This window comes from Pteropus vampyrus, unplaced genomic scaffold (assembly GCF_000151845.1).
Source record: "Pteropus vampyrus isolate Shadow unplaced genomic scaffold, Pvam_2.0 Scaffold262, whole genome shotgun sequence".
Classification (NCBI taxonomy): Eukaryota; Metazoa; Chordata; class Mammalia; order Chiroptera; family Pteropodidae; genus Pteropus; species Pteropus vampyrus.
In genome coordinates, this window is record NW_011889043.1 from 1,290,357 (window position 1) to 1,312,789 (window position 22,433).

General features: G+C 41.1%; 1 protein-coding gene and 1 pseudogene across 1 annotated transcript in view; both read right to left on the reverse strand.

The window, feature by feature from the left end:
- F2RL1 (F2R like trypsin receptor 1) overlaps positions 1-19,012 on the reverse strand; it is a 49,117-nt gene extending 30,105 nt beyond the window's left edge. Inside the window, exons 1-2 of the mRNA XM_023520407.1 lie at positions 17,775-19,012; positions 17,212-17,339 (exon numbers count right to left, since the gene is read on the reverse strand). Of these exons, the coding sequence (XP_023376175.1) occupies positions 17,212-17,339; positions 17,775-17,788 (142 nt within the window). The 5' untranslated portion in view covers positions 17,789-19,012. The remainder of the gene's footprint in view (positions 1-17,211; positions 17,340-17,774) is intronic.
- LOC111729478 lies at positions 9,489-9,606 on the reverse strand (annotated as a pseudogene).
- Positions 19,013-22,433: the final 3,421 nt, after the last annotated feature.

The window sequence follows — 22,433 nt, forward strand, 5'->3', positions numbered from 1 at the left end:
TATTTTATTTGCAATTCTCAAATTAACTTGTCATCAGAATCAGAATTTTAGAGTAGCAAGAGCTCTTGGGGCAGGATCTCTGAAAGGGGATAAAGGCACTGGCTTTGGGTCAGACCGAGGCCAGGTTGGGAGTGTGGTACTTACTCTTACCAACAGGGTGACGGAGAGGCAATGACCCAAGCTCTCTGGCTCTTGCAGCTCAGAGGGGAACCTTGCTAGATGTTCAGAATTTTAAGTCCCGCTCCCCAGACCTACTGAACCAGGATCAAATTTTAGCAAGATCCACAGGTGGTTCATGGCACTTTGAAACTTGCAAAGCTAGAATCTGACCCCTCACTCCTCTCATCTGTAAGACTGGATGAACAGTTAAATGAGTTCCTTAGCATGGTGCCTGTTAAAGAGTTGTTAGCTATCTTTCTTTTTTTCCATAACATCCTTCACTTTTCCTTTTATAACATGCATCTTAGTGTTTGATAATCGCCTGGGAACTGTGAGATCAGGGACTGTATTTATAATGTTCACTGTTGTATACTCAATGCCTGTCATGAAGCAAGAGCCTTTTAGTAAGGAACTGACAGTCTGAATGATTGAATTAATGAACAAAGTCCAGGAATATTTCTTACTCATTCTGTGGCACACATAGGACAGGCACATTCTTTACACAATATGCTCAATGACGATAAACCGTGACTTTATCCAGCCTCTTCATTTTATAGATGAAGAAATTGATGGTCGAAGTAGTTAAGTAAATTGTCTAAGGTGCCCATATCTGTATGTTACCCACCTCTGGGCACTAGCAAATGCAGTCTTCTCTGCTGACATCTTTATTTTAAACATCCCTTATGTATAACAGCTGTCTAGAAGATTGTCCTTCTGGTTTGCAGATGGAGGACTGCCTTCATTTTTTAAAAGTAACATATTTAGAACTAATCCATTTGCCAGATGGATTGCTTTCTAGGGTTATGAGAGGGATTATATTAGCGCTCCTTACTTATTTATTCTATATGTATTTATCCTGTCTAGTGTAACAGTATTTCTACTACTGTTGTTTCTAAAACAGCTGAATATTGGGTCTGTTGACTTAGCTTTGCTAAGCTGCTATCATTGCTTTCTCTTAATTTATCTTTAGGTTACCGTTATCCCTTTACTCTCAGGTATATCTTTGTAGAATAGTATTAATCCATTTACTAACTCAAACACAATAAGGAAAACCCCAACAATCAACAGTGCTAATACTGGTGAAACCACTGCCCACTTAACCTTGAAATGTGGAACAAGAAAGTGGCTCTTCTACCTGTCTGTTATATACCAGATATTAGGAGGTCTTTATTTCTGCAGTATATTATTGAATTAAGTTATCAGATGTCTTACGTTATCCTAAAATAAAAATAAATCGCTTCCTTGTTGTCATTTTTTTTTCCAATTCACTCATTATGGGACCTGGGGAGAGAATAAAACAGAGAAGGGAAGGGACTGATCAGAGGAAGGTGAAGAGGAAGCAGACGGGAAAGAAGAAGAAGACAAGTGGGAATGAAGATGAATCTGAAAGAGGAAGTTGATGAGGTTAACAGGGAAAAGGCAACGAATGTAAAGACATAAAAAGGTATAAGATTATTTTTATAAAATATTTAACCATGTACAATATACATAAAAAGACTGGAAGGAAATAAACTCATGTGATAACAGTGTTTGTGACAGAATAGATTATTGCTCTTCATTCTTACCTGCTATGTGAACTAACAGTGTTCTAGAGTGGGCCACATGTAGCTCTCTGTCCCACTGATGTTGGGCTTGGCCAGATGACTTGTTGTGGCCAATGGAATGTGGGTGGAGATAACAGTATGCTAGTTTCATGTAAAGACCTTAGAGGAATCATGTTTTTCTACTCACCCTTTTGCATTCTTGTGATCTTCTATGAGAAAAAAATATCTCCCAGTAGCTGCTGGTCTGAGGAAAATGAGGAAACACAAGCAGGTGTAGCAGACCTAACCCAACTCAGCCTGAATCCAGGCCTAGCCAAGTCCTGCTGAGTACTCGGAGTCTCAGTGCATCCAGGAAAGAGAAAAATAAATGTTTGAGATTGTGAAGTTGGTTGTTACGTAGGAAAAACTGATTCTTTGTGATCCTCTCTGAATGATGAAATAGTTTATTTTTATTTTTTTCCTAATTATTTTCTGTATTTTTCAAGTATACTTGAATGACCTTGCTTTACTTTGAGGGGAAAAGAATAAATAAAGCATGAAGAAACATGCATTTTCTACTAGGTCTTTCACTATTATGATACAAGATCAAGCCTATCTGAACTGTACACACAAAGTACATAATTTGTAAGACTGTTAAAAGACAACTTTAAAACACAAATATGCGAATTCACTTGCATCTGCTCTCATATTCCTCTCGGTGAAGCTCACCTTTCTATTGCATTAGCATTTAAGTGTTTTGAAAGAGTAGCTATTTCCAAGATTGTGTTTTAGGATCTGATTACGTCACACACAAAGGCAAGTTCAGGGGCCTGGGAGACATTATCCAGTTTGAGAGAATTAACACAAAATTAATTCTCTGTTAAGGACTGAGTCTCTAAGAAGCCCTTTCTTCCAATCATCTTTGGTCTGAAAAATTTTCCGCTTTCTTGATTTTTCTCATTTATTACGGGACATGGGGGATGAGAATAAAATAAGGGAGGCAGGAAAGGAACCACTAAAGGAAGGGACGAAGGAGGCAGATGGGAAAGAGGAAGAAAATGAAACAGAAAAAGGAAATTGATGAGGAGGGGAGAGTTGGGGAAAAGAGTCAGTAGGTAAAGTAGATGGGGCTAGGGCTGCAGGCAGGACTAGCCAAAGTGGCTTCAGGTATTTTTTGTTGCTTGTTTCCTCACTGCCACACCTGCATTCACTGTCTTTACCTGCAGAGTCAGTGCCACTAAGTCAAACTCTCCCTGCCCTCTCAGCTCTCCACAGCCTGACTTGCCCCTTTCCTCTACTAACCCACCTCTCCCACCCCCACCTCACCTAACCCTGACTCGGTCACTCTGTGTCCAGCCTTCCTGTCTCCTTCTGAAATTCTCCCCAGTTCTTGTTGCTCCTTCCAAATTCTGAGCATCTTTCAAGGTCCCACACAAGTCTCTCCTTCTCCCTGCAGCACTCTCGGCCCACACTGATGTCACCTTTCTCTGAACCCTGAACTCTGGCCCACATCTCTTCTGTGAGCTCCAGCCTCAAATATCTGATCTCCCCATCAGTGTCTAGTAGTATCTCACATGTATCTAACTTGTCCAAACTCTACAATAGGATATAAGTTCTACGAGGCAAGAATTTTGGTTTGGTTTGTTCACTCCTGTATCCCATTGCCCAGAAGAGTGCTCGGCACCTAGCAAGCATCCAATGACTATTAGTTCAATGAATGAATGAATAAATTCCTATGGCAGTGACAGGCAGGAGCACACGATTTACTTTAATTGCATTGCACACTAATGTTTATTGGCCATCTAATTTTTCCAGCTGAACTGCAGAAATCCTTTAGGATTAGGGGTCCTGTGCTTTTGAATTCCTCTGAACTTTTAGCACAAGCTGTGCCCATAGGTGATTTATTCATTGATTAAACAGCCAAGTCCCACAGCAGAACAAACTAGGTTCAAGAGATCTTCTCAAATCCTGGGAATCATATGCCAACTCAAGAAAAGAATGTATTCATTCCTATCCACTAATTTTTAAGCACTTCGGTTTGAGTCCTGTATCATGTTAGTATAATACTTTTCTGGTGTTTCATTCTTGCTATTCTTTAATTGGGTATGCCTTAGCTACACATCTGGGCTGTAAGCAGAGTCTGAGTCTTATTCTCCTTCTTTTGAAACGAGGGTCCTTATGACTTTGATTAAATTTAGATTTAAATTCTAGTTCTAGAAATCATCTCTTTCTCTCTATATATACTCTCAGAGCATCCCCTCCCCCCCACCATAATCAGCAAGCCTTGAGACAGCAGAAGACAGCAGCCCAGACCTCTGCAGGTTAAAGATAACATCTTGACCTAAGATATGTTTCAGCTCCTGGCTCCTAAGGTGGAATGACCCCCCTGGCTACTTTCTCATGAAACCAGACAGAGGAACACTGGAAGAGACCTCAAAACTGTCTTCAAGACCTGAAGAAATGATTCATTGCCCTTACCTCACCTCTGACCAATCAGCTCCCAGCACAACCCCAAACCCCCTAACGCACAGTATTTGTGCTTTTGTTCCATATAATCTGTAACTACACACCAGCGGCAAGTTTGGGCTTTTGAGCATTAGCTTCCTGGTCCATCAATAAAGTAGCCATTATTTCTCCACTGGCTCTGCTAAGCCCTGGGGAGGGGAACTCTTTGTTTCAATAGCACTTTCCACACCTCAGTGGTCCACCAGCACTGCCTGAGGCAGAGGAGAAGCTCAGCACAGGCCTGCCTGAAGGCTTCTGACTCTGATTAAAGGTAAAGGCCATGCAGAGCTGGAGGCCCATCGCAGCCTCCTAGGCTGAAAGAAGGTTCTGATTTGCTGCCAGTGACGTCAGGCTTCTGGAAAACTTCCTCCCCAGATGTGTGTCTGCTCCATTTATCTCAGTGCCCCATTTCCCAACAGCAACAAGACACAACAGGAAGCAAATGTCTAGAGCTGTTCCATTCACTCCACTTTCAGGGTTTCTCATAGCAACACTCTGTGACAGAAGCGCGGCTCCAAGTCAATTACGTGTACTTCACCAGACATTTTTTCCCACAGAGTTATTGTTTCGTTGGGCTGACTATGTTCTAGTTTATTTGCTCTCTATGTGGAATCGCTATTGGAATGACTAATACTCACATCATCGCTACATTAAGAAGCAATTATCTGAAAACAAATTCATTTCCTGAGTCATCCATAGCCTGCGTGCCTATCTTTCTCTTTTTAAAAATCATCTCAACAGTAAAGAAATCCAAACTTCCTATAGAACTTCCTTCTGTATTTGTCAGGAGATTATATATCTGGTTTAGAGGGATTAACAGAGTTCTTACTTTTCCTGTGTTACTCAGTCTGTCCTATTCTATCCCTGAATTTATTTTCAAAAGACAAATAGTTCACAGAATTAATTTCTTTGCCTCCCACTCCTTTGTGTGATGGATGACTAATGTCGCTTTCGGTAGCTCACCAACTGCTTGGCTTGGTTTCTCTCTCTCTCCCTGTCCCCCAACTTTTTCTTTCCCTCCTTCCATTTTTTTTTTTAAATTTTGTTTTAAAGATACAAATTCTGTCGTATCTTCTTCATATACCATATGAGTTTTCCGTGGCTGCTGTAAAAAATTCCCACAAACTCTCTCACAGTCCTGGAGGGTGGAAGTCTGAAATCAGAATCACTTGGTAGAAATCAAAATGTTGGCAGGGCTGTTCCTTGCCTCTTGCAGCTCTGGTGGCTGCTAGCATTTCTTGATTTGTGGTCTTATCACCCCAGTCTCTGCCTCCTTGATCACATTGTTGCCTCCTCTTTTGTCTGAGTTTAATTTCCCTTTGCCTCCTAATCCAGGATAATTTCTCCATGGCAAGATCCTTAACTTATTCATGCCTGCGAAGACTCTTTTTCTTTATAAGGCAACACTTACAGGTCTCAGGGATTAGGACCTGATATCTTTGGGTGACCATTATTCAGCCTACTACACTTTCCATTCCCTGCTCCCCTCAATGTATGAATATTTTGTATCCACATGAAAAGGATGATGGAGGATGATAAGAAAATAAAGCAAATCTAAAGGAAGCAGAAGATAGTTAAGAGGTCTTTCCTTGCTTGTTAATTCCTTCTGACAATATGATGGCCCCTCTGACACCAGTTCTTGGAGAAATATGGGGTGGTGGGCGGCATCCCACTCTGCAAGCCAAAGCACAGATACTCCTCTCCCCTCTCCCTTGGCAGCCAGGACACTGACATATGACACAGCTTCAACCAATCAGATGTTCTCGCCCAGGAGTTTTTACTTTTGAGAACGTGGTATACTGATGTCTGGAGAATTGGAGATTATTTTCGGGGCAGCAGTGTCAAGAGTGAGGAGCAGAGTCCACTGGCAGCAGCCTCTCACCTAGGCTTCTGCTGTAACGGGAGTTACAAATGTGAGTCTGCTCTGTTTATCTAAGTTCTCCCTCTGCTTTTTTGCCTTCTCAGGTTCCTGCCTACTTCTCCACTCTGGTTCTCCAACATGTCTATCCATTTTGTGAGCTACTGAATACCCTGCCAGAACATCACTTTTCTGTTCAAGTTAGCCCAAGCTGGTCTCTGTTGTTGGTAACCAAGAACCCTCCCTGACTTTGAAGCTGCCAGTTGCAAAGTTCCCTTTCACAAAGCTTAGCAGCAGCCTTTACTGGTGGCGAGCGAGGGTCCTCACTAGAGGGGCACAGGCAATACAAGAATGGGTCTGCTACATCCACGCAGGCCTGCTGGGAAACACCCCGATGTCTCACATGACAAAAGTGGTTTCATGTTATGAATGACTGCACAGAATTTGAAGAGAAGGAAACTTATATGGATCCCAGCTATCAGACTATGCACCCTTTAAAAACATATTTTAATGCCCTCTTTACTTTCCTGAAATGAAATTCATAAATAAGTTACCGATTTATATAATTTTAAAAGTTCGATGCAATATAAAAGAAAAAAGGCATATCATTATTTGTGTATAAAAATAATAATATAAATTATTAAAATAATTTGTATATAAAACCTGTAAATGCACACATATCACATTAGTGGACTCCGCAAATTTATAGCTCCATAAATTTACAACATTGAGAACTAGGCCCCATTGATTGAAAAACACAGATCGCAGAACCAGGCAGAGTACAATTAAATGCCTTCTGCAAAAGGTGCATATATACCTACATTATCAATACGGGGACAGAAAGGGAAACTGGAAGGATAAAATGTTGGCTGATGTTACTTCTGACCAAGGACGTGCTGGGGGAGTGGTGAAGAAGAAAGGACTTTCGCATTTTGTTCTTTTTGTATCCTTTGTATTTTTAATAAAATTAGTGTTACTTTTCTAGTAATAATAATAATAATAACATAAAAGGAAGAAAAGAAAGGGATCAGAGTGCATTGTGTACCACAAGTTGGGTAGGGGTGGGAAGGAACCGGATTAGAAAAAGTGAAGATGAGAAGGGCTGGGCTAGTTTAGTGATGATACTCTACAGCTCCAGGGAGGAGCACCCATTGATTATTTTCTGTCATCGTCATTAGAATGAGTTTGGCAATTAGTCACTGGGTGATTTTGAACAAAATCACCTGCCAAGTGTGCTAACCTGAGGCCACGTTGCTTCCTTATTTATAGCGTCGATGTTGTTTGTGTTACTACTGCACACCTGGGTGGAAGCCCTTACCTGTGGAGCTGGCAGCTGATTCTGAACAGACTGGTGTCGGAGTGGTCCCAACCCCATCACCCAGGGCTCTCGGACTGTAATTCATTTGCACTCCAGCAATCTGAGAGCCAAATACCTGGGGGGCCCTTATTCTTTGGTTTATTCAGCTGACTTTGGTTGACCACAAAACCAAATAGAACACGTCTTTCCTCACCAAAATCCAAAAGCTTTGGAAACAGCATTGGATTTAAATTTCTGCTCTACGATTTAATAAATATTCTCTGAATTTACCTTTACTAGTCAGTAAAATGAGGATAACAATTTATTTACTTTATCACCTGGAAGGAGTAATAAATTAGAAAATGTATGTCAAGCACATTTAAAAAACTAAACAGATTTCTACTGCTTCACACTAGGAGGCAGGCAAAATCCGAAGTTTGAGTTCGGCCAGGTTAACTGCCTCCTAATCCAAAAATCATGAATCTTTAGAAGAACATAACAGTTCCATAACCCTTACAATCTACAATTATATCAGTCTGGGTCCTCCGGAGAAACAGAAGCAATAAGATAGATATATAATAAGGAAAGGGCTTACACAGTTATGGAGGCTGAGAAATCCCAAGACCTGCAGTCAGCAACCCGGAGACCTGGGATAGCTGATGGTATAGTTCAAGGTTGAGCATGAAGGTCTGAGAACCAGGAGAGACGATGGTGTAAGTTCTAGCCTGAGTCCGAGTCCAAAGCAGAAGGCTGATGTCCCAGCTGGCAGATGGCCAGCCAGTGACTCCTGCCTCACTTCGTCTTTGTGCTATGCAGACTTTTGGTGAACTGGACGAGGCCCACCTGTATTGGGGAGGCTAACCTACCTAACTCAGTCTGTGGATTCGAATATTAATCTCTTCCACAAACACCTTCACAGACACACTCAGAGTGGTGTTTAACCAAATAACTGGCAACCTGTGGCTCGGGTCACATTGACACATAAAATTAACCATTACAACCATGTCCAGGATAAAATTCAGAATCTTAATAGTAGATGGAGGAGGTGGGGGAAGTTTGTTAAAATGAAGATTCTTGGGCTCCATCTGTGACCTGCTGGAATCAGAGTCCTTGCTCAGAGAAATCTGTGTTTTAAAAGTTCCCCCAAGGCTTCTTGTTTACATTATAGTCAAAGCACTGCTGCTTTGGATTCTGACAAGATTTGGCAATATGGACTTAGCACCCAATCTGAAGGATGTCAGAATCACAATAATAATCACGGAGAAAGCAGGGTCTTTTTCCTGATGGCATATGGACCATTTTCAAGCGGGAGGGAGGAGTTTATGTGGGGTGTACGCATTGATCTACCACAGGGCAGAAACTGGTATGAGTAAATAACACTCCGGAGCACAGCTCTCACTCAGCTGTACCTCAGAATAACTTAATGAACTTTTGTTCAGAGTCCAAATGACAAAGGACAAAGTAGGATCATCAGTGCTCTTGGGTGAGTCATGCTTTACAGCTTAGAAATTTCTCTTCCTTCTCAAGCCTACTTCCTTCCTGTGTCCTAGGAGTGTTTTGTTTTGTTTTTTCAAAAGTCATGCTCTATAAATGGGAGACTTTTTTCTTTTATACTACCAAGATCTTTCCACTCCTTCCGTGTGTGTGTGTTTCTGAATTTTAGATAGCTTTTATGAAATTCTGATAATCCTTTTCTCCACAATGAATCTGTTTTAAAATATATATACTATTTAATTTTTAAAATGTATGAAATATTATTAAAGTATTACAACCCACAACAAGCGTACATAAGCTTGCGGCTTCATGGACTTGTACAAAGTGAACACACCCATATAACCAGCGCCCAAATTAAGAAGCAGAATGCTACCAGAGCGCCAGGAGACCCCTCTTCTCTTCCAGTCATTAGTCCCCACAAGAGTAACAACTGTTCTAACTTCTGGAAGGATAGGTTAGTTTTGTCTGTTTTTGAGCTTTTGAATTTATAGAAGCGGAATCATATTCTCTGGCTTCTTCTGCCCCTCATTTCGTCTCTGGGACTCATCCATGCAGTTGCTGGCAGTTGCAGTTTCTTCATTCTCATTGCTGAGCACCGTTCCATTATGTGGCTATACCATCAGTTATTTATCCATATGCTTTTTTTTTTTTTTGCCTACAGCTCCTGGTCTTCTTGGTGGTCTTCCATCCAAGTACTAACCAGGACTGGCCTTGCTCAGCTTCCGAGATCAGACGAGATTGGGCACATTCAGGGTGGCATGGCCATAGACCATACAATTTTTAATGGGCATTTGAGTTTCCAGTTTGAGGCTATTGCAAATAGTGTGAAGCATAATTTTTATACTAAGTCCTGATTTTAAAAGAGAGTGTTAGACATTCAAGTTAAAAAAAAAATGGAAAAAAAAAAAAATGCAAAGACTGCTTGTGGCCAATAAGGGAAAAAAATGAACATTCCACAGATTCCTCTGCTCACCCAGGAAAAGGCTCCCAGGGTGGAAAGCCTGATGGGAGCGGAGAGAGGGAAAAAGAAAGGGAGTCCAGAGCAGGGAATGATTTACAGTTCTGCCTGCCACCCCTATTTACTTCTCCAAGGCAACTCCTCGCCCATTCTGTTAATTTGCCAAAATCAGTAGCTTTACAAAGCATCTGCTGGGCATCCAAATTGACCCATTTGTGGGCTCTGTGATGGATTCATTGTTATTTGGCCAAGAGAGCAGTGGGTGGTCCGCCAGTCCAGTTAAAGCCCTACCGAGTGTTATCTAGTGTTCTGACATTTCCTTCATGGCTCAGAAAAGATCCGGTCCATAGAATCAGGAAAGGTTTGAGCTGGAGGGACCTAAGGGTGCATCTAGCCCAACCCTCATTTTACAGATGAGAAAACAGTCCCAGGCAGCTGAAATGCTTGAGATCACGCCTCGAGTCACAAGTTGAGCTGGATGATCTAGAACCACATCCTTAGCTTCAGGGTTTTTGTCTTAGCAGTCCACATGGCAATAATACATTACTTCTTCATAGTATTTTGTGATATAATGCTCCTTGCTTTACTTTTCTAATTCCTTGGGTTTGGGGTAGTTTCTTTGTGGTTAAAATGTTACTATGCTCATCTATGCCTTTGTCATTTTGGTTTGATTTTGTTTCCTATTTTACCCACCAGTATACAGCCAATTATATTCATATGGCTTGGACAGGGGAGGTAGAATCCACGTGTTGGTATCCCTTAGGAACCAGGAGTTTTCAATAGTCAAATTAAAGAATTAATACTTTTTAAAGACGTGTAGTTGTGAATATATATGTGAATATATATGCTCACAATACATTAAATGCAAATTACAGAACTGCATCATATACTTTTTATAATATGTATTTTAATGGTTATATAAAAAGGAAAGATCTGGAAGGATATATGTGTTAATGGTTTTTATCAGGTTTATAGATTTATGGGTAATTTTTATTTTCCTTTTTTAGAATTCTCTGATGTTTTACAATCAGGGAAAAAACTGATAAAGGTTAACAAAAAGAAAATAATACCTTTAAAACGGCACTCTCCAAGTCTGAGCTTGATATCATCTTACAGCAACTCTGGGGTACAATTTTAGTGGCTAGATTGACAAAATAAACACTCTTATTAAAACTATGAAGTGGGTGGAGTTTAGTTTTGGTGCCTCCCACCTTATTATTATGCCTAACCACTATGTAGAACACTAAATACTACATAGCTCATCCAGTCTGCAGATTACATTTGTTATAAATATTTCCTAGCAAATATCCATCTGCTGCTCAGTCTTCAGATCATTTTGTAGGGAGCAGGATGGTGACCAAATTATTCTAAATGTGAAGCCAGATTTTTCTGATGTCCGTTCTGTAGATATCCTGATTGTGATGAAGGTACCTAAGACAGTTTTATTTCTTTTTCATTTTAACATTAAGAATTTACTATTTGCCAGACACTAGGCCAGACAGAAAGGCCAATGAGATGAAACGCACTCAAGGAGCTCGCCGTCCTAAGTGAGAAACACAGGCAAGTAAACAATTAGAGTCCAGAAGACTAAATACTGGGATGGATTTATGTAAAGCGTGCTGTGAGAACTCTTGGTGGCGGGGAGAGTGGGTGGAAGTGGGAGGACCCACCCAAATCAGACTCGTGGGAGAGTCAGGGGAGATTCCCAAAGGTGGTGCCTGATCTGGTCTGCTGTGGGAGACGGAATCGGTTACACCCGCAGGTCTTTTGGTTTCTCCCCTCTGTAGGCACCCACCAAGTGTTTAAGCTTTCTCTATATTGTTCTCCATACAGTTTGGGGTTGCTAACTAAGACTTCAGGCGTGTTTCATAGCGTGTGCCCCACATTTTACTCTGTTCCCACAATGATGGTCATCTAGGTTGCTTCTGACTCTCACTACCACCAGCAAGAATGCACAAACATTCCTGTCGCTGTGTCCTTATAGTTTTGTGTGATTGTTTCTCTGGGATATGTACTACTGAGAAGTAGGTCTCTGCGTCAAGGGGCATGCATATCTCCAACTACACTAAGTAAAACTAGGTTGCTTTCCAGTACTGGTTTGCACTCCTACTGAAGGGCATCCAGTCTGTGGGGGTAGGGGTGGGAGGTCGAGTGTGTACCAGCTCCTTACGGTCTTGCCATGGACGTGGCACATACATTTCATTGGTGAGAAGTGGTCACTTTGTGCCATTTAATGGCAAGGAGTCTGGGGAATGTAGTCTTGGGCTGGGCAACTGCTTCTCAACTACAACCAATTATCACAGAAACTGAGAATGGATTTTGATGGGAAAATGGCCTCATAGGACTTTTTGGCTTTAACTCCGAATAACAGAAGAAGACATTGAGAGTTGGTTGCAGACATTGTTCTTACCCTCTAAATGTTTGATCATGCAACTCCTAAAATATGGACACCGCACATAACCACAGTATCATTAGAAGATTAACTACAATCCAAATATCCTTTAATATCCAGTCTGTGTTCAAATTTCCCAAATTATTATGTAAATAATTTTGAAAATCATATTTATTAAACCATGTAAATAAATACACATGGTGGTCCAAGTCAGGTTCCATTTCTCTTGCCACTACCTTCACATAGTCTCTCCAGACTCACAGGATCCTTTTTAAAAAAATTTCACCCTGGAATGCTGCCCAGGAAGATACAGTTTGCCAATGGGACAGTAGGGGGCACCACAAGCCCATTCTGCTATTCCCAGAGCTGGTGATTTCCCTAGCTTTGGAGTGGGTGGGTGCCCAGGTATTAAGAGTAATTCTCACTGTGTCACATGTGTACCTGTGATTTCAGGATGCACTCAGGACCCCACAATGTCACTAGTTTCCTTATGGGAAGTTATAAAGATATCAAAGCAAAGTTTAATTTTATCTATTAAAAAGCCAGCCCAAGCCATGCATCACTTTTCCTGGGTAATTTTCCAAACTGTGCTATAAGCTATAAATCATTGAACTAACTACTAAAGGTCAATGACCATAATCCTTTCAAAAATGATTTTACAAGTCAAATGGTCAGTAGGTAGTCATAATTCAAATATTACATACAAATTTTTAAAATATCAAAATATATATGGACATGGTTAAAAGAAAAAAAAAACCAACTAGTTATAGTTTTAAGAAAAAGCAATTGTTTTCTTCCTACTTGTCAGAGACAATCACTTCCTAACAATATCTTATCTTAGTTCTTCTGGATGCTACCACCGTAAGCTTCTATTTCTATTTCTTGATTCTTAACTTTAGAAAGTATTTATTGACTTCTTCCAATGAGAGATCAGAATTTTATTCACTTGCACTAAATCTCACCTTTCTGCTTCCTCTCCTCATAATTTTGTTGGTAGCTATATTATTGATTTAAATTATTTTAACTGGTTATTTTTCATATTGTAAATAATATATTTCAATGTTTATTTTTTATTCCATGCATTTTAGACAAACTACAGACTCTTCGCATGTAGAATGAGAATATTAGCATCTCCATTCTTTCCTCTACCTCCTCTCCCCCTTCCTCCTCCCAACCTCTGCCAAATGTACCTTCACTTTTACACTGTCAAAGCTGACAATATTTTCCTTCTGTTCTATAATCATTAAGATCTCCCTGTCAGGCAAGGTCTGAAATCTGAATCAGTAAAGCACGATTATATTATGAATATGTAAATATCATTTACAGAAAAAACAAGTTTCTTTGCTCTGAGCAATGATTTGTTTCCTTCTCCTTAGATGCAATGTTACATTCTATGCCGCTATGAGAGAATATGTCTAGCATTAAGGCATAAAGAGTCACTTTTCTGATATTCCATCAATTGCTCAAAATCATACCACAGTTTAGTTTGCTTCATAGTAGGATTATGAATTCACGCAGACTTCTTTCCCTTGGAGTTTCTAACTGCCTTTCTTTAGTGTATGTGCTGCCTAAGCAAGCACATCTAACTGCCTTTCGTAATAAAAGAAGAAACATGCCTTGCCACCCGTTTTTACCCCTCAGCGTCTTACTTATTTTATAATTGCCTGAAATTCAGTCTGTTCTTGATGGAATTCATGTGGCCCACAGACTTTCTTTGATAATTTGCATAACTCTCATCCTGGCTTGATCTTTCCATTGCTTGTATCACTTTTTTTTTTTTTTCCCCACCAGAGTACATCCTCAAGTAACCTCTTAAGAAAGGGTATATAGCAAGTAAATTTTATCTGCCTTCAGAAAATGTCTTTATCTGCTTTCAATTTTGACAGATGTTTGGATGACCTAGAATTCTAAGTCCTAAATGATTTTCTCACATTTTGAAAATCATGCCTTTTAGCATTCTATTTTCAGCCTCTTTTTCAGGTTCTCCCTTCTTACAGGCAGACTCCAGTCCAAACTCTCTCTGAGCATGTCAGGCAGAGAAGCTCCACTCTCCTGGAGCCCCTCCTGCACGTAACCCATTATGCTGCTCCCTCTGTCTGCACATTCGTGTTTTCATCTCTCAGAAATTTGCTGAAATGGCTCAACTCCTGATGCTCAACCCACCTCTCATTGTCTTTGTGAATATGGGTTTATATTCTTTTAAATTCTTTATCATTTCAATAGGCTCTTGGGAAAGGAGGATGAGAAACCTACACGTTCTGATCACCTTCTTGAATCAGAACTCGTTTCACATAAATTAGTTTTTTTCTTACCTTTTTGTTTGTTTTTACAAACACCAGGGCTGTGTTTAACTCTATTTCGCTAAATATACAGAAACTATTGCCACTACGTTTATATAGCAGTTTTGCAAACTTGACTAGGTTCTTTGTATGTTTAGGGATTACTGACAACTGATTGTTAAGGCTGAAAAAGAAGTACACAAGGAGTGTCTGCTTCCACAAGTTAGAGAATATAGCCCTTATTATTTCTCAGAACAAGCATTTATTAATCCACAAGCTTCATGGAAACTGTATTCTATGTAGAAAAACTATTTTTAATAAGTTTATAATTCCCCAAAGCAAGGCCGATACAAGCATTTATATACCACCAACTAAAGAGAAAAACTACAGAGGATAAATAATTCCAATTGACAAAGTCATTATGAGTCGCAGGACCCTTTCATTGTCATTTTAAATAATTTGTTTGTTTAAAAGAAAGTCTGTCTTAATGAGAGAATCATGAGTATAAACCAATTGCAATGTTTAGACTCCCACACAATATGTGAAAATTTTATGGATATCACCTTTCTTGCAAGGACTGAAGATGAATTAGAATTTTTATATTGTTTAGCCATGGAAATTTGCTTAAGATCAATGATAGTTGCCCTTTAAATAACAGCTACAAATAATATTGTAAGAACAGAAATTACTATAAGAGCTACAAAATAATAGTACAGTAAGTCCTCACTTAAAGTTGCCAATAGGTTCTTGAAAACTGCAACTTTAAGAGAAATGACATATAATGAAACCAATTTTACCTCAGGCTAATTGATATAAATAAGAGTTAAATTCCTACAACATATTTCTGGCCACAAAAAACATCACCAACCTACTTAATAAAGACCTAATACACTTCTACCATTAAACATTGAAATAAATATATACATTTAAGAAAGGTTAATAAAAACAGGTAAGATCATTCTTTTCCAACCTGCTTACTCCGGTTCAGGGTCTCAGGTGGCCTAGCCTCTCCTGACAGCTCGGGGCACACGGCGGGCACCCACCCTGGACAGGACGCCCTTCCATTGCAGGGCCACTCACACCCATACCCACACTCACTTAGACTGGGATCATTGAGACACACCAGTTCACCTATGTGCATATCTTTGAGATACAGGAGGGAACCTGGGTCTCCGGAGAAAACCCGCAGACACAGAGAAAAACATGCAAACTCCACACAGACGATGGCCCCGGCTAGGAATCGATATTTTTTTCTCATCAACGGTCATAACGAAATGACATTGCACAAAACATTATTCGAGAAATTGCTGCACTTTGATCTCTTTAATTATAGAGTGATCCACAGGTATATGATCAGAGGTTTGCTAATTTTCTGTAAGAATATTTGAATATTATGTTTTCATGTTGATAGTAATCTCTTAAAAATAATATATGTATATATTATGGATGGTTGGAATGACCACATTTCAATTAGGTTCTTCCCAGGGCCTGCTGGGCAGGCATCTCAGTCTGTGTTTTGATTCCTTGGACTCTAAACTGTACTTGGAGCGAATGAGAGAAGAGCCAAAGGGAACTTAATATGTAAATGATGAGCTTATGACAAATGATAGCAGGGCAAGCTGCATAAATGAAGGCTTAGACGTGGTTCCAATATAGGAAAAAGGGTGAAAGAGAACCGAGTCGTCACATGTCCCATGATAGTTCAGATGTGCTGAACTCAAACAAGATCCTATGCTGTGGCAGTCAATACCAAGGACACAACAGTTTGTCAAGAGTGGAGGCCAAAAAAAAAAAAAAGAAAAAGAAAAAGAAAAGAAAAGAAAGAGTAGGGGCATTGTGTTAGACTTGCTGGGTTCAAAGCCTGGCTCTGCCATCTTTTAGATTTGTCTCTTTGGGGAATTATTGAACCTCTCTGGGCCCATTGTCTTTCTCAGTAATATGGAAATAATAATAGCATTTACTTCTGGAGCTCTTGTGGGTTGAATGAATAAAATCATTTAAAGTACTTTGGCCAGACACACAGAACTTGCTCAAAAAATATTAGTTATTATTATAATTACTGCTCAAACTGGAAATTAGTTTCAGTTAAAATCAATGTCATCTGACATGGTACATCAATATTATTAATTTAGCTGTTTAATTTAACTTTCTTTGTATTAATTTGTACATTTGTTTTCATATTTGGAGAAGCATAAAGTATTTATATTTGCTTTTGTGAGAGGACCATCATAAAAAAAATAATTCTTGTCAACATTGTAGGTCCATGCCTTCTTCAAGATTTTCTGGAAACCCCGGCCTATACCTATAACATGTGTTTTACAGGAAAAGAGACTGTTACTCTTTTCCTTTAAAAATGTTTTAGCAGGGAATTAGCCATTTGTAGGGTTGTTCTTGGAGGGCGTGGACCATAAGCTTGCTTAGGGAGAACGGCAAGTGGAGGGCTGGTTCAGGCATGGTGGGTAGCTGATGCTTTCAGCTCCTTGGATCCTGTCCTTGGGTGCATACAGCGGGGAGCAGGGAGAGCAGTGGAGAACAGGGCCCTTGGTAGGAAACCAGACTTTGCATTGACAGTGACTGGGGCTGACCCCTTAACACTGAGTGGACACCCCTGGATTCTGGGACCTATCTAGGAAAAGGAACTGGGGAGGAAAGATAGACTTTCTCACTCCAAATAGTGTGGGGTCACCAAGTCATACTACTTTAAGTTTAAACAAATAGAGAGAAGTGAGACATATAAATTATGCACCCCCTAAATTTTCTGTTGATTTCTTCTCTTCCTTAGAAAGCTGAGTTGGAGAAAGGAAGTGAAGGTGTCTGGAAGTTTTGCATGGGTGACCACAGCAGCAGGGATCCCTGCACACGATGCTTGGCAGCCTGAGGATGGAGAAAACACTGGTCCACGAGTTCGCAGGTGGAGGTGCAGTCTCAGGCCTGCCCTGCCCCAGCGAGGGAACCACGAGGAAATCCCATCCTCTGTTATTTTTGTTAATCAGACCCTTTTAATCCTTAGTCAGCTAGGCCATAAATTAAGAAGAAATTGAAACTGGCACCCATCGGGAGTTGGTGGCGGGGTTGGGGTAGTGGAAGAGCATGTCACTTCTTTAGGAATGTGAACAATGCATTGTCTGGAGAGGAAAGAAAACTAGGTTACATAATGAGGAAATTCTTTGAATTGTCTGGTGGGGCAGAATCCTCTTTAGTAGAGGAGGGTACAAGCCCTGTCAGAAGCTGGTTAAGGAAAACAGCTATCAGCTTTGATAAACTCTGCTGGGCTCTCTCAGACTGGAAAACTGAAACACTGAAAATGACCTGCTGGTGCCCATTCCCAGGTGGTAATACTTCTGAGATGCTCGTGTTTATCTTCATTGGGAGAATTCTGCTCTGCTCTGTTCCTTGGATAGTCAGTCACTCTTCTGTTTTGGTCGCTGGTGTGGTTTCTGGGGTACTGGAATGAGTAGCAATTTTTAAAGCCCATGTTCCTACAGCAGTCCTCAAACAAGAATCACCTCTCCACACACCCCCAATATGGCTCCCAGCCAACTCTAGAAAAGTGCTTTGTGGTGGAATGAAAATTAAGCAAGTGAGCATAAATCTCTCTCTTACCCTAGACCCACAGAATGAACAAACCCAGGTTTCCGGCTAGTTGCCAACATTTGCAAATTCCACATTCCAGAATCCTTTACCAGGGATTTTATCTCCTGTCATTTCAACTGGTGGTGGGGGTGGAAGTGCAATGTGTGCTTGCATGCTGCCTGCACATTAGTAGCTTTCAACATCCAGACTGTGCTGGGAGACAGAGAGATCCAGGGCTCTGTCTAGCCCTCCTGAGAACCTGACAGAAGTCTGCAAAAGTTAAACTGACATCCTGAACAACCGAAAGTCCATGCCAGACCAGGGTCCAAGGCCAAACCACTGGCCCTCCAGGGAAGCCAGCTCATTCAAATGCTAAGTAAATGTTCCCTAAAAGAAATTGACCCCAGCCATGAGATTCTTTCCTAAGTTAGGTCATCTGCAAAGTAGTTTAGAGAAAGCCAAGTGAACTGACTTGAATGGATGACCTTCTGGGTAACTTACAGTTTGTGGGATAGAAACTGCTTTAAAAATGGATTTTGGCAGAGCTTTCTGTGTTAGCGCTATCTTTGCTTGGCCTGAGTCTGTCTAATGCGCAGCTTAAAACACCATTCTTACCCCATCACAAATCAGTTGGAGAGTGGCTAAGAACTCAGGAGATCGGTCTCAGCAATAGCTAACCTTAATAGCTGGATGTAGAGCTCTTTGTGGATCTAATCTTAGTTTCTTTGGATGCTATGTCATCTATTTTGCAGAGGAATAGACACCTTGAGAGCTTACCAAGTGTGAAGCCTGTGAACCGAACCCACAGAACCAGGTCTTATCTGTTAGGAGTTTACAGTCTCACCTATCAAAAGTCACTATTCTCTGCCTCTCTCTCTCTTTCTCCCTTCCTCCTTTCCTTCCTCCCTTCTCCCTCCCTTCCAAGTAGTTTTATTAAGTCTTAGTAGAAGTGAGATGGAACATCGCTTGTAAAATTCTTAATCATTTAGCAGGAAATGATAAGGGACATCTCTCGCAGAGTTCTTAACCTTTTTAGTAAACCTAGTTAAGTTTTCTTTCCTCCTTTCTTTGGGAAAAAACCCCTCTCCCTCAAATCCTGATAATTGCCCCAAATTGGTGACTCAGATTCTCTGGCTATTGATAAGGGTCATCAGCCCATTGTTAGCAGAAATGGTGTTAGGCCAGACAGGGCTCTTAGAGTCTGAGAGGAGAGAGGACTTTAGGCCAAAGGTCTTTTTTTTTCTCTTTGAGAAATACATTAACCAAGCCTGTTTCCCTTTACTCACTTAACAGGCAAATCAATAATAGAAATTAATAGATATATGGTTTAAATAATAAGTTCGTATCTTCTTTTCCTTGTCTAGAGACTGAGGTGGCACTTTAGCAGGAAACCCAAGACCCCACCCTGACTGAGACAGAAAGAGAAAGAGCTCCATAGAATCCCTGTAGGCAGGGACTAGGCCGTTCTCAGCCTGAAGCAGATACGGAAGAGACCTCCTGTCCCTCAACATCCATCTTAATAATAAGGGGGTTTGTGGCTCTTAGAAAAGAGTTAGGCATCGAAGTTAGTTAGGGGGTTTTGGGTCTGCCTGCAAAGACATTGAGGTCATCCTATCCTAGAAGGGGTCCACCCTAATTCGCCCACAATTAAGCAAGCCAGAAGGCATTTTATAACTCACACAAATAAACCAGTAGGCAGAGAATTAGGTACCAGTTTAAGCCAGTCACTCGCACCTGTGCAATGAAGACCCCAACGATCTTCAATTCATCTGAGTCTCATTATACCATCATTGTAATGTGATGCATATGTCTGGACGTTCATTAATATCATTATAACAGACTGAATTCTGGGAACAAACATGCACAGAGCACAAAATGATGAATCACTGAGTCCTGTCAATCTTAATTGTCAATCAAGGAAGCCCACTCCTCTAAGAAAAGTAACCACCTGCAGCAAATAGGGATAAAAAAACCCCAAAGGCTTTGTTACTAGGCCTTTTGAGCCATGCTTCTCTTGCTCAGGTCTGCTTCCATGTCTGGAAGTGTACTTTCCCTTTTAATAAAGCTTTTCTTTTCTACTGTATTTCGGTGTCTTGCTCAATTCTTTGTTCGAGACATCAAGAACCTGGACGACGAGCTGGGAGAGGACCCCCACTCTCCGGTAACAGAAGCAGAAAGGAAGATTAAATAAATTACATTCTTTAGTGGATGGTTCTTGATCTGACCCTAAACCCTTTGCCTCTGCATTGGTGTGAGATGTGGCTGACTTCTAGGACATCCTGTCACCAGTCACTTCAACCTAATCGTGGGCCTTTACAGAGACCTGCAAGCAGATGGCACTCTAATTTAGCATGCACACAGATCCACACTGCGTGGTTTCTGGTTCTGTAAGCAGAGGGATAGTCCTCTTAGTAATGAGGTCTGAAAAAAATCAAGTCACTCAGAAGTACTCTGAAAACATAAAAACATGTAACCTCAGGATTGTTCTATTTGCTCAGATTCTTCCTTTCCATTTTTAAAAAAATTTCAAAGTGTACTTTTAAAATACCATTTTAAAACAAGCTTTGAAAAATCAATTCTGGGGGAGCTTCTGCTGGCAGTGGGAAGGTAGGTTAACTTTTTTGAAAACGGGCCCAGTTCAGCTTACAATACAAGTGTGGAATAGAGTAAGCAACATGGGACCAAGAGCCATCACCTGGCATATTTGTTACTAAATGGTTACATGTGGCCTTGAGTTGTCAGAACCTCTCTGTGAAAGAGGACTCTGCCTTAGATGATAGCTGAGGTCACTTCTCTCTGTCCTGTAAATGTGGCAGGATTCTTCGAGAGGCTAAGTGCCTGCCATCTGGTGGCGACTCATTAATACCACTGCTCTTTGGCTGTGCTGCTGGAAAAGGGAGTCTGTGAGCTGCAGAGAGAATGAAGACAGCAAGGGTGAGGTGGTGGTGCTCACCTCTAGACACCCATGAAGCTGAATCCAAATCCAACGTTGGCCCTCATCCTTCGTCCTTTCTCTTTGCTTGAAATGAATGAAAATACCTGCTTACGTATTCATTCGACATAGCTCCTGCCTCTATCCTTGGGTTTGTGAGACACCAGGATACGGAAATCCTTGGCCTCTTTGTGCTTATTTGAAGCTACGAGGGTTGAAGACAAACGTGACTTAAGCTGGATTCAGTCTTAAAAAGGTGAAAGTGGAAGAAAGCTATGAATGCACAGCCTTTACATCCACATAAGGCAACATCTGGAAGAAGAGAGGGCATCTCCTTTGAAAATCCAGGAAACTTCTTTTCCAGAAGTTCCTAGGAGCTCTCCCTTTGTGTGTCCATACCTGCACTGAGGGTTTTTCTGAAACCAAAGGCCACTTTCCTGAATGCGATCCTGCTCAGAGGTGTAGAAGTGCCAGGAAATTAAGACCGCCCCCCCCACTCCCCACCAGAAACAGCACTCCACCAATAACCGGCAGATATTGATATAGAAATACATCAGCTCCCTTGCCAATTACAGTCTCTCAGAGTTTCCCCACTGAGTTAAGCTTTAGTCACCCTCTGTGGTAATGAGCTAACAGTGTCCCCTTGGGTGGCTGCTGTCCCAGCCTGTATCATTTCTCCACTTCCCTAGAGGTGTTCCCTGTACTTCCCAGTTAAACTATTTGCACTCACATCCTGTCTCAGGATCTGCCTCTGGAAAAATCTACACTAATGTAGCAAAGTAGCTTCCATTATGTAAACATTCATGTATATGAAACAAGACTTTTTCTCCAATGTTGCACAAAAATGAGGTGTTCATGAAATAAACAAATGCTTTTCCTACCACTCATCTTTTCTCTGGGCGTGCTCTCTTTCTTCTCTCTTTATATAATTCCCCCCTGCCCTCTCCCCAACCTCTATCTTTTAGCAATACAGTTAATCAATTGCTTAGGAACGCCAGGCATTTTCCTTTGAATTCTACCAGGCCCCAGAATTGAACAGTCTTAAAAAAACAGCCAGGCTCACAACATTCAGGTGTCTCCTAAGGTTTAGCAAAATAGCCTAAAACTCTCTCGCTTCCTTTACGAGAAAGGCTGAACCAACTTACCAGGGCAGAGTTTTCTTCTCTTGGCTGTTTGGATCTTGGTTTTCAGGTGTCTTCTGGATGCTGGATGGAGATTAGAGCCCTGTGGCTCTGATGGCTGAGTTGCAGGCTACCTAGTCCCCTCAGGGAAAGTTGGGCTGCAGGAGGCTATCCGGGTGAGCCTTTTGGGTCTAGGTCCGCCCCTCTCCTCTCACCACTGTGGAAGCCTCTACCGGCCCACTTGTTCCGTCTCAGGGAACGAGTAGCTGAGTGAATACCATAGTCATTATTCCTGAAAGGGGCCTGGGTATCTGCTGTGCTGAGCACTCCTTTTTCCTCTTA